This window comes from Stomoxys calcitrans, chromosome 3 (assembly GCF_963082655.1).
Source record: "Stomoxys calcitrans chromosome 3, idStoCalc2.1, whole genome shotgun sequence".
NCBI classification, from domain to species: Eukaryota; Metazoa; Arthropoda; class Insecta; order Diptera; family Muscidae; genus Stomoxys; species Stomoxys calcitrans.
The window spans coordinates 31483395-31505277 of NC_081554.1; the positions used below are offsets into that span (position 1 = coordinate 31483395).

The 21883-nt window shown below is 42.5% G+C and overlaps 1 protein-coding gene across 2 annotated transcripts in view; it reads left to right on the forward strand.

Moving 5' to 3' along the window:
- Positions 1 to 18974, forward strand: part of LOC106085708 (elongation of very long chain fatty acids protein F-like) — a 103630-nt gene extending 84656 nt beyond the window's left edge. For both annotated transcript variants that reach the window (XM_059365335.1, XM_059365334.1), the window contains exons 3-6: positions 12 to 117; positions 15091 to 15419; positions 15491 to 15596; positions 18531 to 18974. In XM_059365335.1, the coding sequence (XP_059221318.1) occupies positions 12 to 117; positions 15091 to 15419; positions 15491 to 15596; positions 18531 to 18838 (849 nt within the window). In that variant the 3' untranslated portion in view covers positions 18839 to 18974. The remainder of the gene's footprint in view (positions 1 to 11; positions 118 to 15090; positions 15420 to 15490; positions 15597 to 18530) is intronic.
- The last annotated feature ends 2909 nt before the right edge of the window (positions 18975 to 21883 follow it).

Genomic DNA, 21883 nt, shown 5'->3' on the forward strand with positions numbered 1-21883 from the left:
TTTTGTTTTAGGTTTTCTTTGTGCTGCGAAAGAAGTACAATCAAATAACCTTGTTGCATATGTACCATCATTCATTGATGATATTTTCTCCATATGCTTATGGCTCCAGGTTTTTTGGTAAGCTATTTATTCAATAATAACAATGTGGAAGATAACGTATAATTATAAGAAAAACAAAGTGGATAGTGAAAGAGGTGCAAGTGAAAATAGAAGACACTGTTACCATAGTGTGATGAATTCAAAAGAGTTGAATTTCTCTCCTTTTGCGCATAGATACTTGCCTTAAGATTTCAAGAATTGATTGTGTCTTAGACAGGGGATATTGGGGGAATATTTTTGTGGAACATGTTCATGGTCCCTTCTATAAAAATGGTTTAATACTTCAATTTATCGAAAATTAGAGAAAACAAACATATACTCCGGTATTCACAAAACTTGATGTAGCTTTAAAATTGGTTTATTTGAAAGATTTCCTTTACAGAACTGTCAAATAAACCTTTTTTAAGGCTTTATAAAGTTCTGTGAATTAAACCCCGTTAACACTGCTCATTAAATCCGAATTTAAGGCTCTAGTCAGTTGATTCTATAAAGGGAAAACAGATGATCGATCCATTAAATACGGATTTAAAGAGCAGTGTTAACGGGTTTTTAGGCCGATATTGTTCACTTATAATTTAAAAGTACTGGCTCTTAGATATCATTCATTTGATTTTCTTTTTTTTTTTAGAATTTTTTCTATGAAATATTTTTTATATTCAACATTTTTAATATTTCAGCATCACATTTCACTTCAACCGGTGTCCTCAATTCTCTTGTCCATGCCGTAATGTACACCTATTACTTTGTAGCATGTCTAAAGCTAAACTTCGATCTGTCAAAGTGGAAGAAGCGAGTGACTCAAATGCAGTTGATACAGTTTGGTATATTGGGCATTCATTTTAGTTTGCCAATTGTTCTAGGGAATCCGTGCAACTTGGATGTACCATGGACGTGGGTGGCGTTCAGCAATAATATTTGTATGATTGTTCTGTTTTCGAATTTCTACTACCATGCCTATATTCGCAAGGCGAAAAAGAAGCTGTAAATAGATAAAATTGTCGATTATTAAAGTTGGATATTTATGTCATAGATAAATTTTGTTTTTGAATCTAATCCTTTGAAGAAAGTTGTTGAAAGGAAGAATGAAGAATGTTATTGAAATGAAGAATGTTGTTGAAAGGAAGAATGAAGAATGTTGTTGAAAGGAAGAATGAAGAATGTTGTTGAATATAACTAAAAAAAATTTCCCTACTTTAACGATTTTGTTGAGCTAAATATAAAAACTAAAAAAATTTTCTATTTGTTGAGGAAGAGTTTCCTTTGATAAAAGAGTTTTTGCCTTATATTAAGGGATTTTAATCCTAAAAGGTAGTATAAAAGATTCATAACTTTGTCTCCACACCTATGCTGAGGACCAGTTTCCTTTAGTTAAAGATTTTGTGCTTTATGTTAGGGGATTTTTATCCTAAAAGGTAGTATAAAATATTCTTAATTTTGTCGCCATTCCAACCATAGGGTTGACCACCATAAATAACCTATTACGGATGCTGACTAAGGAGGGATTTAAACCAATCTGCTACGCAGACGATGTTATAATACTTCTAAGGAGTAAGGATCCGACTCAACTATGCAGAAGGGCCGAAAGAGTCTTGCCGATGGCACACGACTGGGCTAGGGCTAAGGGTCTCAATGTTAACCCACAGAAGACTGAAATATGCCTGTTCACGAGCAAGTCGATGGTGGGCCAATTTGACACACCTCGTTTCCTCAAAAGAACGATTTCGATATCTGATAAGGTTAAATACTTAGGTGTGATCTTGAATAGGAAACTGAATTGGAAGTGTCACACTCAGGAGCGTACCGAGAAGGCTCACAAATGTTGGGCACCATGTAGACGGTCTGTAGACCCGAAATAGGGCCTGAATCTGAGACCTGATTAGACCGATACTTACTTAGGTTCGGTGGACTGCTTTGGAGAAAAAGTGCAACGTAACGATAATACAACAGATTCAGAGAATATGTTGTATTGGCATAGGTGACGCGATGAGGACCACTCCCACTAGGGCACTGGAGACTATTCTAGATATCCGATCCATAAAAATACAGTGTGACATACATTTAATGAGAGAAAGCCACTGCGGTTATGAGACTTAAGGCGATGGGAGAATGGATAAAGTAGCGCGGTATAATCGAGGCGACCAAAGGACACCTGGAAGGAATGGAAGAGGATCGGATACCAGAGACACCGATTGAGGTCGAGTGTGAGGCACTGCTAACAGCTGCACTGTCTTGAATTGACAGAACCCTAATATTACCATCTGGAAGATCATATTACACGGATGGATCAAAGCTAGAGGACAGAGTGGGCCTGGGGGTCTACATTGAGAACGCAGGGACTGAGATCTGTTTTAGACGGCCTGACCATAAAACTGTCTTGCAGGCGGAGATCAGGGCGATCATGGAATGCGTGAGATGGTGTGGTGTTAACACGAGGACGTCGAGTTTGAACATCTTTACGGACAGTTAACAGGCCATTAGGCAATAACAACCAGGACGTTAAGATCACGAACAGTGTAGGAATGTAAGCGGAGTAACTGGGAATGAGAATGCAGACAATTTGGCAGGAAAAGCCAGAGGACTGCCGTCAACAAATTTGGTTAACCCGAAGCGTTTCGGGTTGACGCAGTCCGAGTTAAGGGGTTGGCGACGAATGCGCATGTAAACCTGTGGGGCGGTCCAGATCGTGAGAAGACGAGGTTATTATTCAACCTAACCTAAATCTTTTTGTTTGTTTGAGTTAAAATTTTTTTTAATTGTTTTTCTCTCTGAGGATGGCACGCATCGTTTGAGTGCCGGGCCATAACGGAGTAAGGGGGAATGAAAGGACAGACGATTTGGCAGTGGATGCCAGAGATCTGCCGTCGACAAACTTGGTTAACCTGAAGCCTTTCGGGTCGACGCAGTCCGATTTAAGAGCGTGGGCGATGAACACTGTGCAACACCGAAACAGTAGGTAAGACGGCGAGAATCCTATGAGGTGATCCGGATCGTGAGAGGACGAGACTATTATTGAAAGAAAACAAGAAGGAGGTCGATATAGCTTTCGGTATAATTACGGTACACATAGAACTACGAGCTCACTTATGAAAAATAGGTGCAGCAAGTGTAGGGGATGTGAAAAAGATTATGAGACGTTGAAGCATGGAGATACCGGCACTTAGGCGGGAACACAATACCTTTATGCTGAAGACATTTGAAAGGTTGATAGAATCATATCTTAGAGCAAAGATCAATGGAGATCGCCTGTCTCGGCAGCCGCATGCATATAGTAAAGACAAGTCCACTGAAATAGCCCTTCTCAACTTATGCCCTATACACCTGCAAGAGAGCCATTGGCAAAAGTTGGGGGTTTAGACCGCGTGTCATGCATTGAGTATATACTGCTGTTGTCAGACCTATAATATTATATGGTGTTGTGGTCTGGTGGACGGCGCTTCAAAAGTCTATCAACTGATCAATACTTAACCGGATCCAAAGCACGGCTTGTTTGTACATCATAGCTGCAACTGAAGACGAAACCATCAGATGCACTGAATTTAATGTTACATCTTATGCCTCTGGAAATTGTGGCTACCCAAAGTGCAGCGACCACGTGCAGCGAGCCGTTAGATTATGGGAGCTTTCTCATTGGTCATGTGGCGGCTACGGACACTGTGTTATCCTTGATACAATATCCGTACTGTACCACTATTCCTAATAGAACCGATTGAAACTACGATATACCAGGAATATCGTAGTTTCAATCAGAAGTTACATAGACTTCTATACGAATAGTTCCAAACTAAACGACCAGGTGGGCTTTGGAGTGCACTCTAAAGATCTAGAGCTGGTCATATGGAAAAGGTTACCCGACCACTGCAGTGTGTATGAACCGGAGATCCTTGCAATTAAGGAAGTGGTGGAATGGCTAAGATATGATGTCATAACGACGATTGGCATAAATATCTTCTCAGACAGCCATTAAATCCCCGGACAACGTATTTCTGAACACAAAAACCGTCTTCCACTGGCGCATATCTTTCAACGCAATGGCTGAACAGTTCGAAATTCATCTATTCTGGGTGGCTGGCCACAGAGATTTCCCAGGGAATTGCAAAGCGAATCAGCTTGCGAGACTAGGAACAGCCTTACACATTCCAGAGATACTGGAATCTGTGAGTATGCCTCTAGCGACATGGAAGCTGAGTTTTCAGGAAGCTAAGCTAAGTTTTCAGGTCCGAAGGACAACGAATGATAGATGGTCACAAAGCGGGGGCTGTGAACATTCCAAACCTATGTGGCCTTTTCTAGACTTGAAGAGGTCTACCGCTTCGCTATCATTGGCTAGAACAGACGTCTCAGTCATTGTGTCCCTCAGGACACGATTTTCCGATTAGGTCACTGCCTAATCGGAAAACATGCTGACAGACTGAAGGTTACCAGCAACGACTTTTGCAGAAGCTGTGTGGACATCGAAGAAACAGCGACTATAGAACAACTTCTATGTGTGTGTCCTGCACTAGCAGTCAGTAGGAGTTCCACTTTAGGTCCTCATTTCTTTGAGAACCTGTCTGATTTAGCGAATGTGAACATTCGCAAGTTTTTGAGCTTTTTAAAGCGATCTGGATGGTTCAACAGTAGGAACTAGAAGGCATCTTCTTTCTTCTGTTCCTGTGGTGTCACAATGTGCGAATACGTCTAAGTGAGGCTGATGACAGACTGCCACTTAAACCTAACCTAACCGAACCTTTCTTTTTATACCCTTCACTATAGGATGGGGGTATACTAATTTCGTCATTCTGTTTGTAACTACTCGAAATATTCGTCTTAGACCCCATAAAGAATATATATATTTTTGATCGTCGTGACATTTTATGTCGATCTAGCCATGTCCGTCCGTCTCTATCGTGATTTCTATGGATGGGAAGATGGAAGCGCTAACAGACATGGCTACATCGACTCAGAACGCCAAAGTTATCAAAAATATATGCCTTATGAAATATTTCAAAGCTACAAAATGATTATCTCCAGGATTTTTCAACTTGGGATTCACTGTGCGTCGTTGCTCTCCATGCAATTGCAGTTTCATTTTACATGCTAAATAGTTTCATCAAATCTAGTTTTTCTTGCATTGTGGCTAAGATACTGGAATAAATGTTGATTTAGTTTAAGGCGATTATTCTAATTATGTAAGGAATACTAATTTGTTAAATTTATTCGAAAAACATGCGTTGAAGTTGGAAATTCTGTAAAGTGCAAAAGTGTTTGGTTCAAAAGATATAAATGTTGCTTGATAGATGACGTATCAAACTGTAGGGTATAGGCGACCGTCGGATCTCGGAGCAAGCGGCTCGCAACAACGAGGGATACGCGTGCAATCCCACAAAACCCATGCGGTTGGGGGCGCTGGGCCAGTAACCCGCCCCCGGAAAAGTATGATAACTACTATGAGAAACAAAGGAATAGTAAAAACGGACCCCCCCCCCCAACGTTGACGACACACCCAAGCGAAAAAAAGGACCATTATATGCGGATCTGCACCTGGAATGTCCGCACTCTTTATAGAGAAGGTGCAGTGTACGCTCTGGCGGATGGATTAGAGAAGTACAAGGCAGATATTACCGCCTTACAGGAGTGCGATGGACTGGGATTGGCTTGACGGTAACTAACTATACTGTAGCTGCCATAACACGAGGCATGAATTTGGCTGTGGATTTGTAGTTAGTCGGAGACTGAAACACCTTGCCTCAAGCTTTACTCCCGTGGATGAGAGGCTAGCCACAATCCGCATAAAAGCCAAATTCTTCAACATCAGCCTTATTTGTACCCATGCCCCGACGGAAGACAAAGACGAGCAGACCAAGGATGTTTTCTACGAGCGCCTAGAGAAGGAATATGACTGCTGCTCCGCCTATGATATTAAAATCGGTCTAAGAGATTTAAATGCGAAGATAGGGATGGAAGACATCTTTGGTCCAACAGTCGGAAAGTTTAGCCTCCACGAGATAGCGTTCAGTAATTTGTTGAGGCTGATAGATTTCGCGGTGGCAAAAGACATGGTAGTTAGTAGCACCAGATCTCAACATAAAAATATTCACAAAGCCACATGGCTGTCACCCGATCAAAACACGAGGAACCAAATTGATCACGTTGTGATAGATGAAAGGCATTCATCCAGCGTGTTAGATGTACGATTCAAATCTATATTTTCTCCACGGGTCGATCGTACATCTAACACGCTGGATAAATGCCTTCCATCTATCACAACGTGATCAATTTGTTGCAGCAAAGTTTCACACCCGTTTGAACATGGCGAGGAAAGTACGATCTGACACTGCACGGAAGCTGGACATTGAAAAGCTGGAAATACACCAGGCAACGGCATACTTCACTCGACTGACCTAATTGATTGATGAAAGCACTACTTGTTCCGATGACAAAATGATAGCATTGCCCACTCCATGGAAAATGCCTCGAAATCCGTACTTGTGTACTGGAAGCCTCCCCCAAGAAATCCATGGTACGACCAAGAGTGTCGATATGTTACTGAAGGCAAGAATACGGCATATAGAGCAACCCTGGAATCAGTAGCAAAGCGCCAGATGAAGAAGAGGTATCGGAAGAGGAGAAACGTCTATTCCGCAGAAAGAAGAAGGAAATGGAAAGACGTGACAAAGAAGGAAATCTGGTGACTGACATAGATAACATGCTGGGGATATGGAAAGAACATTTTACCCAACTGCTAGAGTCCGACGTTGACGGCGAAGAGGATACCACAGCACCAATCCCTGATGATGGTATAGAATGTTTATCTCTTCTTCAGAATGAGGTCCAGGTAGCAGTGTCCCGACTAAAGAACAACAAGGCAGCAGGAGCCGACAGTGTAGCCCCTGAACTATTTAAGATCGGAGGCGACACGTTGATAAGGCGTATGCATCAGCTTATCTGCGCAATCTGTCTAGAAGAATGCATACCCGATGATTGGAATCTCAGCATACTATTTCCCGTACAGAAGAAAGGAGACAAGACGGAATATGCCAACTACAGAGGAATAAGTCTCCTCCCCATCGCATACAAGATACTTACGAGCGTACTGCGAGATAGATTAAAACCTAAAGTCAATGAGATAATTGGGCCCGATCAATGCGGTTTTAGACCTGGTAAATCCACCCTGGACCAGATATTCACACTGCGCCAAAGACGCGAGAAGGACAAATCAACACCTACCATCTCTTTGTTGACTACATAGCCGCTTTCGATACTCCTTTACGTTCAAAGGTATTTCAAGCCATGTCTGAGTTTGGTATCCTTGTAAAATAAATAAGACTCTGCAGGATGACACTTGCTTATACGCGTTCCTCAGTAAGAATAGGAAAGAAGGTCTCCGAACCATTTAATACCAAACGAGGTTTCAGACAAGGAGACAGCCTATCGTGTGATCTCTTTAATATTCTGCTGGAGTAGATTATACGCAGATGCAGATGTGAATGGATATGGCACACTAATCACAACACACATGCTACTCGCCTATGCCGACGACATCGATATCATAGATCGGTCACCGAAAGTAGTAACTGCAGCCTTTGAAAGAATCGAAAGAGAGTCAGTGAAAATGGGTCTGGCAGTAAATGGAGATAAGACGAAATGGATGGTTTCCACTCCCAAAAAGCCTTACCCAACCGAGCAGATAAAGAACATGGAGAAAATTGGGAACCACAACTTTGAGATAGTCAGTAACTTTATCTACCTCGGTACCGCCGTAACCGAAACGAATGACACCAGTTTTGAGATAAAGCGAAGAATAATACTGCCAAAAAGATGCTACTTTGGACTAATTAAGCAGTTTAGAAACAAGGCCACCTCTCGACGGACGAATATCAGACGATACAAGACACTGATACTACCCGTGTTGTTATATGGTTCTGAAGCATGGATACTTGGGAATGCTGACGAGGCAGTACTTGGAGTATTTGAGAGATAGATTCTTCGTAAAATATATGGACCAGTTTGCGTTAATGGAGAATATTGGCGATAACGAGCTGTACGGCGATGAAAGCATAGTTACATGCATCAAAAGACAACGGCTGCGTTGGCTGACAGGATGAAGAAGCTCCAGCAAAGAAGTCTTTTGAAGGCAAACACGGTGGTACACGCAAACCGGGAAGCCCAAAAGCCCGATGGAAAGATCAAGTGGTGCGAGATACCTCGAAACTTGGTGTCAGAGATTTTAGAATGAGCGCAGAAGATCGAGGCGCTTGGAAAGCCATTCTACGTTCGGCTAGTGGAACAAATATTCTGTAAGGTAAGGTGAGAGATGTATTCCTCCATTTGATGTTTTCATGGAGTTTTTCTCCACTCCTGTAATCTGAATCATCCTTAATTTGAGTTCAAATGACTTTTTGGTGAAAGCATCTTTTTCAATTTTAATAAACTGCTTTAGCCAAGTCACTGCTATTTAACACTCTAATAGTCAATCGCTTATAGTGTGCATTCAAAGTTCGGCCCAGACAAACATAAGATTTTATTTGTCCACTTAATTTGTTGACATTGTTAAATGTAATACCTATTCCTAATTATGGCATACATTGTGTAACATTTCATTCAAAATGTAAATGAAAAAAATGAATTGTTGCATTTAGTTTTATAACGTAGGGGAATCGGGAAATGTGTTCTACAAAGTTAAATTTAAATTTTACATTTTGAGTTTCATTGGAACTGTTTGATTTAAGAAAATTCAGTCTTATAATTTCCGTGCTATTAAAAAAATCACCAAGGACTGGCAGACGCCGTTTTTGTATCACATCTGGATCACAATGAGTGCTATTAAATTTGTTGTCCAAAAGTCATTGAACTTCGTGGAGAGTTTTCGCCTAGGTTAATTTGTATTTATAGCTCTAGTAGTGGTGAATAACTCTATAAGCGGTGAATAACCTTATATGTGGTGAATAACTCCATAAGTGGTGAATTTTTGACGAAATCGTTAAAAATGGAATTAGGTGCTTAAAAATATTTCAAATGTTGAGAGTGGCATGTGATGCTCGTCCTGGAAAAAAAGCAGCTCATGGAAATATTGAAAAAATCAAGAAAATTGCCTAGAATTTTGACAGCGAAGTTTGAATTAAAATGTGATAATTTTGAACAAGAAAACTATCGCATAGTGGCATAGAAAACAAGCAAGAACGGTCTTAAGTTAAAATCAATTGATACATACATATATATAGGAGTTATATCTGAATATGAACCGATTTCTATGAAATTAAACAGCAATACCGGGAGTCGAAATATGTTCTGATTTGAACCAAATACTATTAAGTACAAATCATGATCAACTGTGTATAATAAAATACTGGTCTTTTTGGCAACTATATCCAAATATAAACCAATCTGAATCATATATGACACTGATGTCGAAAAGCCTAACATAAGTCACTGTCCCAAATTTCGGCGAAAACCGACAATAAATGCGCCTTTTATGGGGCCAAAACCTTAAATCGAGATATCGGTCTATATGGCAGCTATATCCAAATCTGGACCGATTTGGGCCAAGTTGCAGAAAAATGTCGAAGAGCCTAACATAACTCACTGTCTCAAATTTCGGCGAAAACGGACAATAAATGCGTCTTTAATGGCCAAAAAACCTTAAATCGAGAGATCGGTCTATATGACAGCTATATTCAAATCTGGACCGATCTAGGCTAAATTGTAGAAAAATGTCGAAGAGCCTAACATAACTCACTGTCCCAAATTTCGGCGAAAACTGGCAATTAATGCGCCTTTTAGGGGCTCAAAACCTTAAATCGAGAGATCGGTCTATATGGCAGTTATATCCAAATCTTGATCGATCTAGGCCAAACTAAAGATGGATATCGAAGGCCCTAAAGCAACTCTTGGTCCCAAATTTCGGCGAAATCGGATAATAAATGTGGCTTTTATGGGCCTTAGACCCTAAATCGGAGGATCGGTCTATATGGCAGCTATATCCAAATCTGAACCGATCTGTGCCAAATTGACGAAAGATGTCGAGTGGCCTAACATAACTAACTGCCCCAAATTTCTGCAAAATCGGATAATAAATGTGGCTTTTATGGGCCTAAGACCCAAAATCGGCGGATCGGTCTATATGGGGGCTATATAAAGATACTTCGAACTTAGACTGCTTATGGAAAAAAAAATCTGAAAGTTTCAGCTCAATATTTCTTTTTTTTTAAGACTGTAGCGTAATTTCCACTATTCCTTTGTTTCTCATAGTAGTTCTCAGTTTTCCGGGTTACTGGTTACCTATCGCCCCAACCGCATGGGTATTGTGGGATTGCACATGCATCCCTCATTGTGCTCCAAGATCCGACGCTCGCCACCAGCCGCCCCTAACCTGGGAACAGACGCTGATGTTGGCCATTGGTTATTTAAAGGCGCCAATAAATCGCCTTGTCATGTCGAGTATCATTGGCACTCAGTATTTAATTAAAAGCCAGTGCCACCTGACTCTTCACTTAGACTCTCTTCTCGAAAAGCGTGATTTCCACAGACAGACGGACTGACGGATGGACATGGCTAGATCGTCTTAGATTTTTTCGCTGATCAAGAATATACATACTTTATAGAGTCGGAAATGGATATTTCGATGTGTTGCATTATCCTTCGGTGATGGGTATAAAAAATGAATGAATGACGTAGCCGCCGCATGACCAGATAGAAAGCTCCCTTAGCCTCACTGTAGTGGTCGCTTCAAGTTTTCTGGCCACAATGTAATGTCTTGAGGGGCATTAGGTTTAATATTGCATTCAGTCCATCAGATGATGTCGCCCTCAGTGCGACTGTGATGCACAAACAAGCCATCCTATGGATCCACCTCAGGTTTGAAAAGTTCGTGGACTTTTGAAGCGTTGTGCCCCAGATCACAACACCATTTAAACCCCAAACGTTTGCCAATGACTCTCTTATAAGTGTATCCGATTTTAAGACCAGTTTCCAGTCCAGCAAAACACAAAGGTATTTTGAGCTTTCACTAAATGAAACATTCTCTCCGTCCAAGGTTGTTAGCCCACTTTGCTGTCGCATGTAGAGCTTCGTGAAGTATTGGGTTGCCCAAAAAGTAATTGCGGATTTTTTAAAAGAAAGTAAATGCATTTTTAATAAAACTTAGAATGAACTTTAATCAAATATAGTTTTTTTACACTTTTTTTCTAAAGCAAGCTAAAAGTAACAGCTGATAACTGACAGAAGAAAGAATACAATTACAGAGTCACAAGCTGTGAAAAAATTTGTCAACGCCGACTATATAAAAAGTCCGCAATTACTTTTTGGGCAACCAATATATCGCCAAGAGTGTTGGGAAACTTTCCCCTAACTGCAATTGTCAGGTCATCAATTGGAGTTATGCAGACATGATTCACTCACAGCGCGATCGAACCACCAGATAACCGGAGTACAGGAGTTGACGTATGGCTTAGTGATTTCTGTGTCTGAGGGATACCCAGCATTACACTGGCTATTATAGTCATAGAGAGATGATTTCGTCACTAGAACTCATCGGCCTGAACCGATTGCTAGAGGCTGCGTTGGTAAGCCAAAACGAGTAAAAGCGTGCTAAGTTCGGCCGGGTCGAATCTTTGAAACCCACCACCATGGATTTTGCTGAAATATGGGAGCTATATCTGGTTATAGACTGATTTGGACCGTACTAGGCACAGTTGTTGAGAGTGATAAGAGAACACTATGAGCAAAGTTTCAGCCAAATCGGACAAAAATTGCCGCTTCCAGGGGCTCAAGAAGTCAAATCGCGAGATCGGTTTATATGGGAGCTATATCAGGTTATAGACCAATTTAGACCGTACAGATCATTTTGTGCAAAATTTCCAGAGGCTCAAGAAGTCAAATCGGGAGATCGGGTTATATGGGAGCTATATCATTTTCTTGACCGATTTGGACGGTACATGGCAGTCATGTACCGAACTGTGCAGAACTTTTTGTGCAAAATTTCAGCCAAATCGGATAAAAAATGCGGCTTGCAAGGGCTTAAGAGGTAAAATCGGGAGATAAGTTTATATGGGAGCTATATCAGGTTATAGACCGATTTAGACCGTACTTGGCACAGTTATTGGAAGTCATAACAGAACTTTTTGAGCAAAATTTCAGCTGAACTGGATAAGAATTGCGCCTTGTAAGGGCTCAAGAAGTCAAATCGGGAGATCGGTTTATATAGGAACAATATCAGGTTATACACCGATTCGGTCCGTACTAGACACAGTTGTTAAGAGTCATAACAGAACACTATGCGCAATATTTCAGACAAATCGGATAAAAATTAAAACTTCCAGAGGGACAAGAAGTTGAATTGTGATATCGGTTTATATGGGAGCTGTATCAGGTTATTGACCGATTTGGAGGTACTTGGCACAGTTTTTTGAAGTCGTAACATGTGCAAATTTCAACAAAAACGAACAAAAATTGCGGCTTGTAAGGGCTCAAGAAGTCAAATCGGGAGATCGGTTTATGTGGGAGCTATATCTAAATCTGAACCGATATAGTCCATTACATCAATATTAAATATCTGTGCAAAATTTCAAGCGACTAGCTTTATGTGGTCGACCGCTATCGGACAGACATGGCTAGATCGACTCAGAACGCCGAGAGGATCAGGCATATTTATACTTTATGGGGTCCTAGATCAATATTTCGAGGTGTTATAAACGGAATGACTTGATTAGTATACCCCCATCCTATGGTGGTGGGTATAAAAATGCCTAAAATAATCGAATATAAATTGCGATGTATGCTTTAATCACAAAAGAATATGGACAGATGAAAATGGCTATCATCCTTGAAATCGCCATTTCATTCAGCCGTTTTCTCATCATCGCCAAATCGAGGTGCTTCTTCATCATTCTTTAGCTATACATGTCTACAGTATGCTGCACTTTGCAATCTTCTTTTTTGTACTCTCCACCATAGGATGGGGGTATACTAATTTCGTCATTCATTCATGCGTCATTCCAAATATTCGTCTCAGACCCCATAAAGTATAAATATTTTGATCGAATGACATTTTTTGTCGATCTAGCCATTTCCGTTCGCCTGTCTCTCCGTCCGTCCGTCTCTCCGTCCGTCCCTCCGTCCGTCCCTCCGTCCGTCCGTCCGTCCGTCCGTCCGTCCCTCCGTCCGTCCCTCCGTCCGTCCCTCCGTCCGTCCCTCCGTCCGTCCCTCCGTCCGTCCCTCCGTCCGTCCGTCCCTCCGTCCGTCCCTCCGTCCGTCCCTCCGTCCGTCCCTCCGTCCGTCCCTCCGTCCGTCCCTCCGTCCGTCCCTCCGTCCGTCCCTCCGTCCGTCCGTCCCTCCGTCCGTCCCTCCGTCCGTCCCTCCGTCCGTCCCTCCGTCCGTCCGTCCCTCCGTCCGTCCCTCCGTCCGTCCCTCCGTCCGTCCCTCCGTCCGTCCGTCCCTCCGTCCGTCCCTCCGTCCGTCCCTCCGTCCGTCCCTCCGTCCGTCCGTCCCTCCGTCCGTCCCTCCGTCCGTCCCTCCGTCCGTCCCTCCGTCCGTCCCTCCGTCCGTCCCTCCGTCCGTCCCTCCGTCCGTCCCTCCGTCCGTCCGTCCCTCCGTCCGTCCCTCCGTCCGTCCCTCCGTCCGTCCCTCCGTCCGTCCCTCCGTCCGTCCCTCCGTCCGTCCCTCCGTCCGTCCCTCCGTCCGTCCCTCCGTCCGTCCCTCCGTCCGTCCCTCCGTCCGTCCCTCCGTCCGTCCCTCCGTCCGTCCCTCCGTCCGTCCCTCCGTCCGTCCCTCCGTCCGTCCCTCCGTCCGTCCCTCCGTCCGTCCCTCCGTCCGTCCCTCCGTCCGTCCCTCCGTCCGTCCCTCCGTCCGTCCCTCCGTCCGTCCCTCCGTCCGTCCCTCCGTCCGTCCCTCCGTCCGTCCCTCCGTCCGTCCCTCCGTCCGTCCCTCCGTCCGTCCCTCCGTCCGTCCCTCCGTCCGTCCCTCCGTCCGTCCCTCCGTCCGTCCCTCCGTCCGTCCCTCCGTCCGTCCCTCCGTCCGTCCCTCCGTCCGTCCCTCCGTCCGTCCCTCCGTCCGTCCCTCCGTCCGTCCCTCCGTCCGTCCCTCCGTCCGTCCCTCCGTCCGTCCCTCCGTCCGTCCCTCCGTCCGTCCCTCCGTCCGTCCCTCCGTCCGTCCCTCCGTCCGTCCCTCCGTCCGTCCCTCCGTCCGTCCCTCCGTCCGTCCCTCCGTCCGTCCCTCCGTCCGTCCCTCCGTCCGTCCCTCCGTCCGTCCCTCCGTCCGTCCCTCCGTCCGTCCCTCCGTCCGTCCCTCCGTCCGTCCCTCCGTCCGTCCCTCCGTCCGTCCCTCCGTCCGTCCCTCCGTCCGTCCCTCCGTCCGTCCCTCCGTCCGTCCCTCCGTCCGTCCCTCCGTCCGTCCCTCCGTCCGTCCCTCCGTCCGTCCCTCCGTCCGTCCCTCCGTCCGTCCCTCCGTCCGTCCCTCCGTCCGTCCCTCCGTCCGTCCCTCCGTCCGTCCCTCCGTCCGTCCCTCCGTCCGTCCCTCCGTCCGTCCCTCCGTCCGTCCCTCCGTCCGTCCCTCCGTCCGTCCCTCCGTCCGTCCCTCCGTCCGTCCCTCCGTCCGTCCCTCCGTCCGTCCCTCCGTCCGTCCCTCCGTCCGTCCCTCCGTCCGTCCCTCCGTCCGTCCCTCCGTCCGTCCCTCCGTCCGTCCCTCCGTCCGTCCCTCCGTCCGTCCGTCACATTTAACACATACGTATTAAATATGGTCTGCATCGGTCTTTAGCCTAATACAGCTCTCCTATAAAACGATCTCCCTATTTTATTTTATGAGCCCCTGAAGAGCTTACCCACTCAATTCGTGTTCGGCTATAAAAAGGAACTCTCTCATCATTATATCGGACAGGCCTTATTGATATGAAAGTCCTTGGGTAAATTTGCATTTGCTAACAGTTTACCAACCTGTTGTTCTACTCTGCTATCGGCATTAGTCTAAATTGAGTTCCCTTTGTTGTTTGGTTTCTCTACTAATATATGTTTTCTCTTTTAGACAAACGTATTACCACTAACACACTTCTTGGCAGTCCATATGTGATGGTAGCCACCATTGCTCTTTACTTGGTGCTCAAAGTCGGACCCAGATTAATGAAGAACAGGAAACCTTTTAAACTGGACCTTTTAATGCAGATCTACAATATGTTTCAAGTTGTACTCAATTTATACATTTTCTGGATATCATTGCGTGATACTTATATGAGACCTGATTTCAGCCTTCTTTGCCAACGATTTGACCCCAACGATGTAAGGAGTGTTACGCTAAAGTTACGTGTACCCTATTTGCTGTATCTATTCTCAAAATATTTGGACATCCTTGATACGGTATAGAGCAAGGGAATATTTTTTTTTCTAATACACACATATATTTCCCACATTGGGATTTCTTGTTACAGGTCTTCTTTCTACTGCGAAAAAAGTATAATCAAATAACGTTGTTGCATGTATACCACCATTCGTTAATGATTTTTTCTCCATATGCTTATGGCTCAAGATTTTTTGGTAAGTTACGAAATAATTGAAATAAATAGCAAAAAGCATAGGAAATTTAGAAATGTAACGAGACTGAAGTCTAATACTAAGTTCGACATTTCGCCCGAAAAAGTGTCAAAACGCTCTATAAAACAAGTAAGTGGGCATTATGTTCGGCCGGACCGAACTTTGGATATCCACCTCCTGGAGTGTATCTTCTTATATATAAAAATCTATTTTTGTTTTGTTTGTTTGTCTATTTCGTATAAATTTTCTGATATGGTGCATAATGATCCCCTGGTGAAAATAGGGTACTTAGGGGGGCCGGACCCTCCCCCTAACCCTTATTTTCAGAAACGCCAGATCTTGAATATGGGTGGTGCGATTTAAGCGAAATTATATGTGAACTCTTTTTAGTAACCTAAAACCAAAAATGTTGTATCTGAGTTTCAGATGGGGTACCTAGGGCCGTCCCACCCCTAAAACAGCCCTAATTTTGCACAAATTCTTCCTTTGAATGTAGGTCGGTTGGGATTGTAAGTGGGCCATATCGGTCTACGTTTTGATGTAGCTGCTATATAAACCGATCTTGGATCTTGACTTTTTGAGCCACTTCAGAGCGCAATTTTTATCCGATTTGGCTGAAATTTTGCGTAAGGTGTTTTTTTTATGATTTTCAACAATTGTGCTAAGTATGGTTGAAATCGGTCCATATCCTGATATAGCTGTCATATAAACCGATCTTGGGTCTTGACTTCTTGAGCTTCTAGAGGGCGCAATTCCTATCCGATTTGGCTGAAATTTTGCACGACGTGTTTCGTCATGACTTCCAACAATTGTCCCGAGTATGGTCCCAATCAGTCCATAACCAGATATAGCTACCATATAAACCGATCTTGGATCTTGACTTCTTAAGCTTCTAGAGGGCGCAATTCTTATCCGATTGGAATGAAATTTTGCACGACGTGTTTTGAAATGACTCCCAGCAACTGTGTTAAGCATGGTCTAAATCAGTTCATAACCTGATATAGCTGCCATATGCACCGATCTCCCAATTAGACTTCTTGAGCTTATAGAGGGCGCAATTCTTATCCGATTTGGATGAAATTTTGCACATATCGTTTTGTTCTGACTTTCAGCCACTGTGTTAAGTATGGTCTAAATCAGTTAATATTCCAATATAGCTGTGATATAAACCGATCTCCAGATTAGACTTCTTGAGCCCCTAGAGGGCGCGATCGTTATCTAACTAGGCTGAAAGTCAGCACATATTGTTTTAGTATGACTTCCAATAACTGTGCCAAGTACCGTCTAAATCAGACTATATATAGCCGCCTTATAAATCGATCACCTCCTTTGACTTATTGAGTTTTTGATTTCGCCAAAATTTGGGACAGTGAGTTGTGTTAGTCGCTTCGACATCCTTCCTCAACTTGGCCCAGATCGGTCCAGATTTGGATATAGCTGCCATACAGACTGATCTCTCGATTTAAGGTTTTGGTTCCATAAAAGGCGCAGTTATTGTCCAATGTCGCCGATATTTAGGACAGTGAGTTGTGTTAGGCCCTTTGACATTCTTCTTCAATTTGGCTCCTATGGGTCCAGATTTGGATATAGCTGCCATATAGACCTATCTCTCGATTTGAGGTTTGGGGCCATAAAAGGCGCATTTATTGTCCAATGTCGCCGATGTTTGGGACAATAAGTTGTGTAAGGCTCTTCGACATTCTTCTTCAATTTGGCCCAGATCGGTCCAGATTTGGATATAGCTGCCATACAGACTGATCTCTCGATTTAAGGTTTTGGTTCCATAAAAGGCGCATTAATTGTACGATTTCGCCGAAATTTGGAACAGTGAGTTGTGTAAGGCCCTTCGACATTCTTCTTCAATTTGGCTCAGATCGGTCCAGATTTGGATATAGCTGCCATATAGACCCATCTCTCGTTTTGAGGTTTGGGGCCATAAAAGGCGCATTTATTGTCCGCTGTCGCCGATATTTCGGACAGTGAGTTGTGTAAGGCCCTTCGACATTCTTCTTCAATTTGGCTCAGATCGGTCCAGATTTGGATATAGCTGCCATATAGACCCATCTCTCGTTTTGAGGTTTGGGGCCATAAAAGGCGCATTTATTGTCCGATGTCGCCGAAATTTGGCGATTCACTGTGTTAGGCTCTTCGACATTTTTCTGAAACTTGGCCCAAATCGGTCCTGATTTGGATATAGCTACCGTATAGACCGATATCTCGATTTAAGGTTTTGGGGCCATAAAAGGCGCATTTATAATCCGATTTCACTGAAATTTGACACAGTGACTTATGTTAGGCTTTTCGACATCCACGTCGTATATGATTCAGATCGGTTTAATTTTAGATATAGCTACTAAAAATTGAACAATGACTTGTACCTATTAGTATTGTGTTGCCCAAAAAGTAATTGCGGATTTTTCATATAGTCGGCGTTGACAAATTTTTTCACAGCTTGTGACTCTGTAATTGCATTCTTTCTTCTGTCAGTTATCAGCTGTTACTTTTAGCTTGCTTTAGAAAAAAAGTGTAAAAAAGTATATTTGAATAAAGTTCATTCTAATATTTGTGAAAAAGGCATTTACTTTCTTTTGAAAAATCCGCGATTACTTTTTAGGCAACCCAATATTTGGTCCAAATCGGAACATATTTCGATATAGCTGTTATGGGGCATAAGGTATACATTTTTCACCGGATTTTGACGAAAGGTGGTTATACCCACCACCTCGGGTATACTACATGTATCCAAAATTCGCCCCGGCCGAACTTAACGCCTTTTTACTTGTTAGAATATAGCATGAGGCGCATTAATATCCGCACTCTATTTTGAACATAACCCACGTACGTAGCGTGAAATGCTATGTTCCTTAGAAAACGAAGATTAAATTTCTTTTGTTAAGCCTTTGGATAAAATGTAAATAATTATTTCTAATTTTCCAGCTTCACATTTCTCTTCACTCGGTATCATGAATTCTCTGGTCCATGCTGTGATGTACACCTATTACTTTATAGCATCTCTGAAACTTAACATCGATTTGTCAGAGTGGAAGAAGCGAGTCACCCAAATGCAGTTGATGCAATTTGGTTTATTGGCCTTTCATTTCGGTCTGCCAATTGCTATTGGAAATCCGTGTAACTTGGACGTACCATGGACGTTTGTGGCATCCGCCAACAACATGTGCATGATTATTCTTTTTTCGAAATTCTACTACAATGCCTATATACGCAAGACTAAACAGAAGCTGTAAATAATATTATATACACTGAAAAAATTTTTTACTAATATGTATATAAGATTTTTTTCGTAGTATTGAGGAAGCGATTTTTTCCTAAACGAAAAGTAAATGCTCCTAATGTTTACGATTTTATGCTTGGTTTTAAGAATTAGGTCTTAAACACAAATATTTACTGACCTTAAAATAGTAATAATGCATATCTTTAAGCTAAGATTGAGGTGTTTTATATTGCAGTAAATTATCTTTAAGATAACGAAATTAACTATAAACTGAAGGAGACCACACGACTTTGATCAAAAATAGCATTGGTTTTAGTAAAAAATGTTTGCAACTCTAAAATTAGAACAAGTAAGAAGGCGTTAAGTTCGGCCGGGCCGAACTTTGGATACCCACCACCTCGGGTATATATGTGAACCACATTTCGTCAAAATACAGTGAAAAATGCATACCTTATGCCCCTTAGCAGCTCTATAGATATCATCCGATTTAGACCAAATGCTTATAAGTACAAGTCATTGTTCAACCGAGAGATCGGTCTATATGGCAGCTATATCCAAATCTGGACCGATCTGAGCCAAATTGAAGACAAATATCGAAGGGTCCAACACAAGTCATTGTCCCAAATTTCGGCGACATCGGACAATAAATGCGCTTTTTATGGGCCCAAAACCTTAAATCGAAAGATCGGTCTATATGGCAGCTATATCCAAATTTGGACCGATCTGGGCCAATTTGACGAAGGATGTCGAAGGGCTCAACGCAACTCACTGTCCCAAATTTCAGCAAAATCGGATAATAAATGTGGCTTTTATGGGCCTAAGACCATAAATCGGAGGATCGGTCTATATGGCAGCTATATCCAAATTTGGACCGATCTGAACCAAATTGACGAAGGATGTCGAAGAGCTCAACGCAACTCACTGTCCCAAATTTCAGCAAAATCGGATAATAAATGTGGCTGTTATGGGCCTAAGACCCTAAATCTGAGGATCGGTCTATATGGCAGCTATATTCAAATTTGGACCGATCTGAGCCAAATTGACGAAGGATGTTGAAGGGCCCAACGCAACTCACTGTCCCAAATTTCAGCAAAATCGGATAATAAATGTGGCTTTTATGGGCCTAAGACCCTAAATCGGCGGATCGGTCTATATGGGGGCTATATCAAGATATAGTCCGATATAGCCCATCTACGAATTTAACCTGCTTATGGACAAAAAAAGAATCTGTGCAAAATTTCAGCTCAATATCTCAATTTTTAAAGACTGTAGCGTGATTTCAACAGACAGACGGACAGACGGACGGACATGTCTAGATCGTCGTAGATTTTTACGCTGATCAAGAATATATATACTTTATAGGGTCGGAAATGGATATTTCGATGTGTTGCAAACGGAATGACAAAATGAATATACCCCCATCCTTCGGTGGTGGGTATAAAAAAAACACTTAAACAGAAGTCAAGTTGTTTACTAAATTTTAAGATATTGTCCTTATTATGAGGTATATTCCCATATTTATTAAATAAGACCTCATTAAGTGGTTTGATTTAATAAATATGAAAATTCGGAGTGTATTGCCAATATATTGGGTTGCCCAAAAAGTAATTGCTGATTTTTCATATAGTCGGCGTTGTCAAATTTTTTCACAGCTTGTGACTCTGTAATTGCATTCTTTCTTCTGTCAGTTATCAGCTGTTACTTTTAGCTTGCTTTAGAAAAAAAGTGTACAAAAAGTATATTTGATTAAAGTTCATTCTAAGTTTTATTAAAAATGCATTTACTTTCTTTTAAAAAATCCGCAATTACTTTTTGGGCAACCCAATATTTTTGCCATTCAAAATGCATTACTTGACATGAAAACTATTAGTTGCGGATAATGTTGCTGCCGAATTTTTCTGATTTCATGCGAATGTGCCTATTTAGAACTGATCTCATAAAGTAAATCGATGAATCGGTTTATATGGGCCTTTATCGATTGATGGACCCACCTGGCTGTTATTTGGTTGAGTGTTGGTGGGCACAGTTGTTGTGTGCCATGCGTTGACGCAGGTGGCATTGCATCCACCAGTAAATCGAACGTCACTCATTGTGAATACATAGAGTGTAACAGGGTTCATTTGAGAACGGCCTTGCCAGATTTAATTTTGCGGCAAGAAGAAGACCAACTCATGGACACGTGTGTGTCAATGAAGTCGTGTTGTTTTGGTTATAAAGGGTGATATTTAAGCTATTATATTTTTAGGAACACCGATTAAAATAGCTCAATCATGTTTCGTGTTTTGTTTTACTATCAAACATCTTCAGTTTCGTCTATAATTTAACCATTAATCGTCCTACGAACGAACAATTCTAGCAAATTATTGAATTTTATTATAAAAATGCGTGCTCTGTTAAGAAAGTTCATCTCGCGCTTCTTCCATTTCAGTGACAAAGCTCATTTTTGGCTCAATGGCTTAGTAAATAAGCAGAATTATCGATTTTGGAGTGAATATCAGCCAGAAGCACTACAAGAGCTACCAATGCATCCAGAAAAAGTCACATTTTGGTGCGGTTTATGGGCTGGCGGCATCATTGGACCGTACTTCTTGAAAGATGAGGCGAATCGTTAAGTAACTGTGAATGATGAGCGCTATCGTCATATGACATCCAACTTTTTTTTGGACCAAAATGCAAGAGCTTGACTTGCATGACATGTGGTTTCAGCAGGACGGTGCCACATGCCATTAAATAACCAATCGCCACCCTGTTCCCACGGTGATCGGTCCTTTGGAGCGGAACGAGCTTGCTCACCTTTAGGAGCTAGACGAGGATCACCACCTCCACTTGTAGGCATGTGGCTACAGCAACAGCAACATGCCAACATGCCATTGATTTAAATAGCTCACGCACGTTTCGTGTTTTGTTTCACTATAGAACATCTTCAGTTTCATCTATAATTTAACCATGAATCGTCTTACAAACGAAAAATGCTTGCAAATTATTGAATTTTATTATGAAAATGAGTGCTCTGTTAAGAAAGTTCATCTCGCTCTCATTTTTGGCTCAGTGGCTTAGT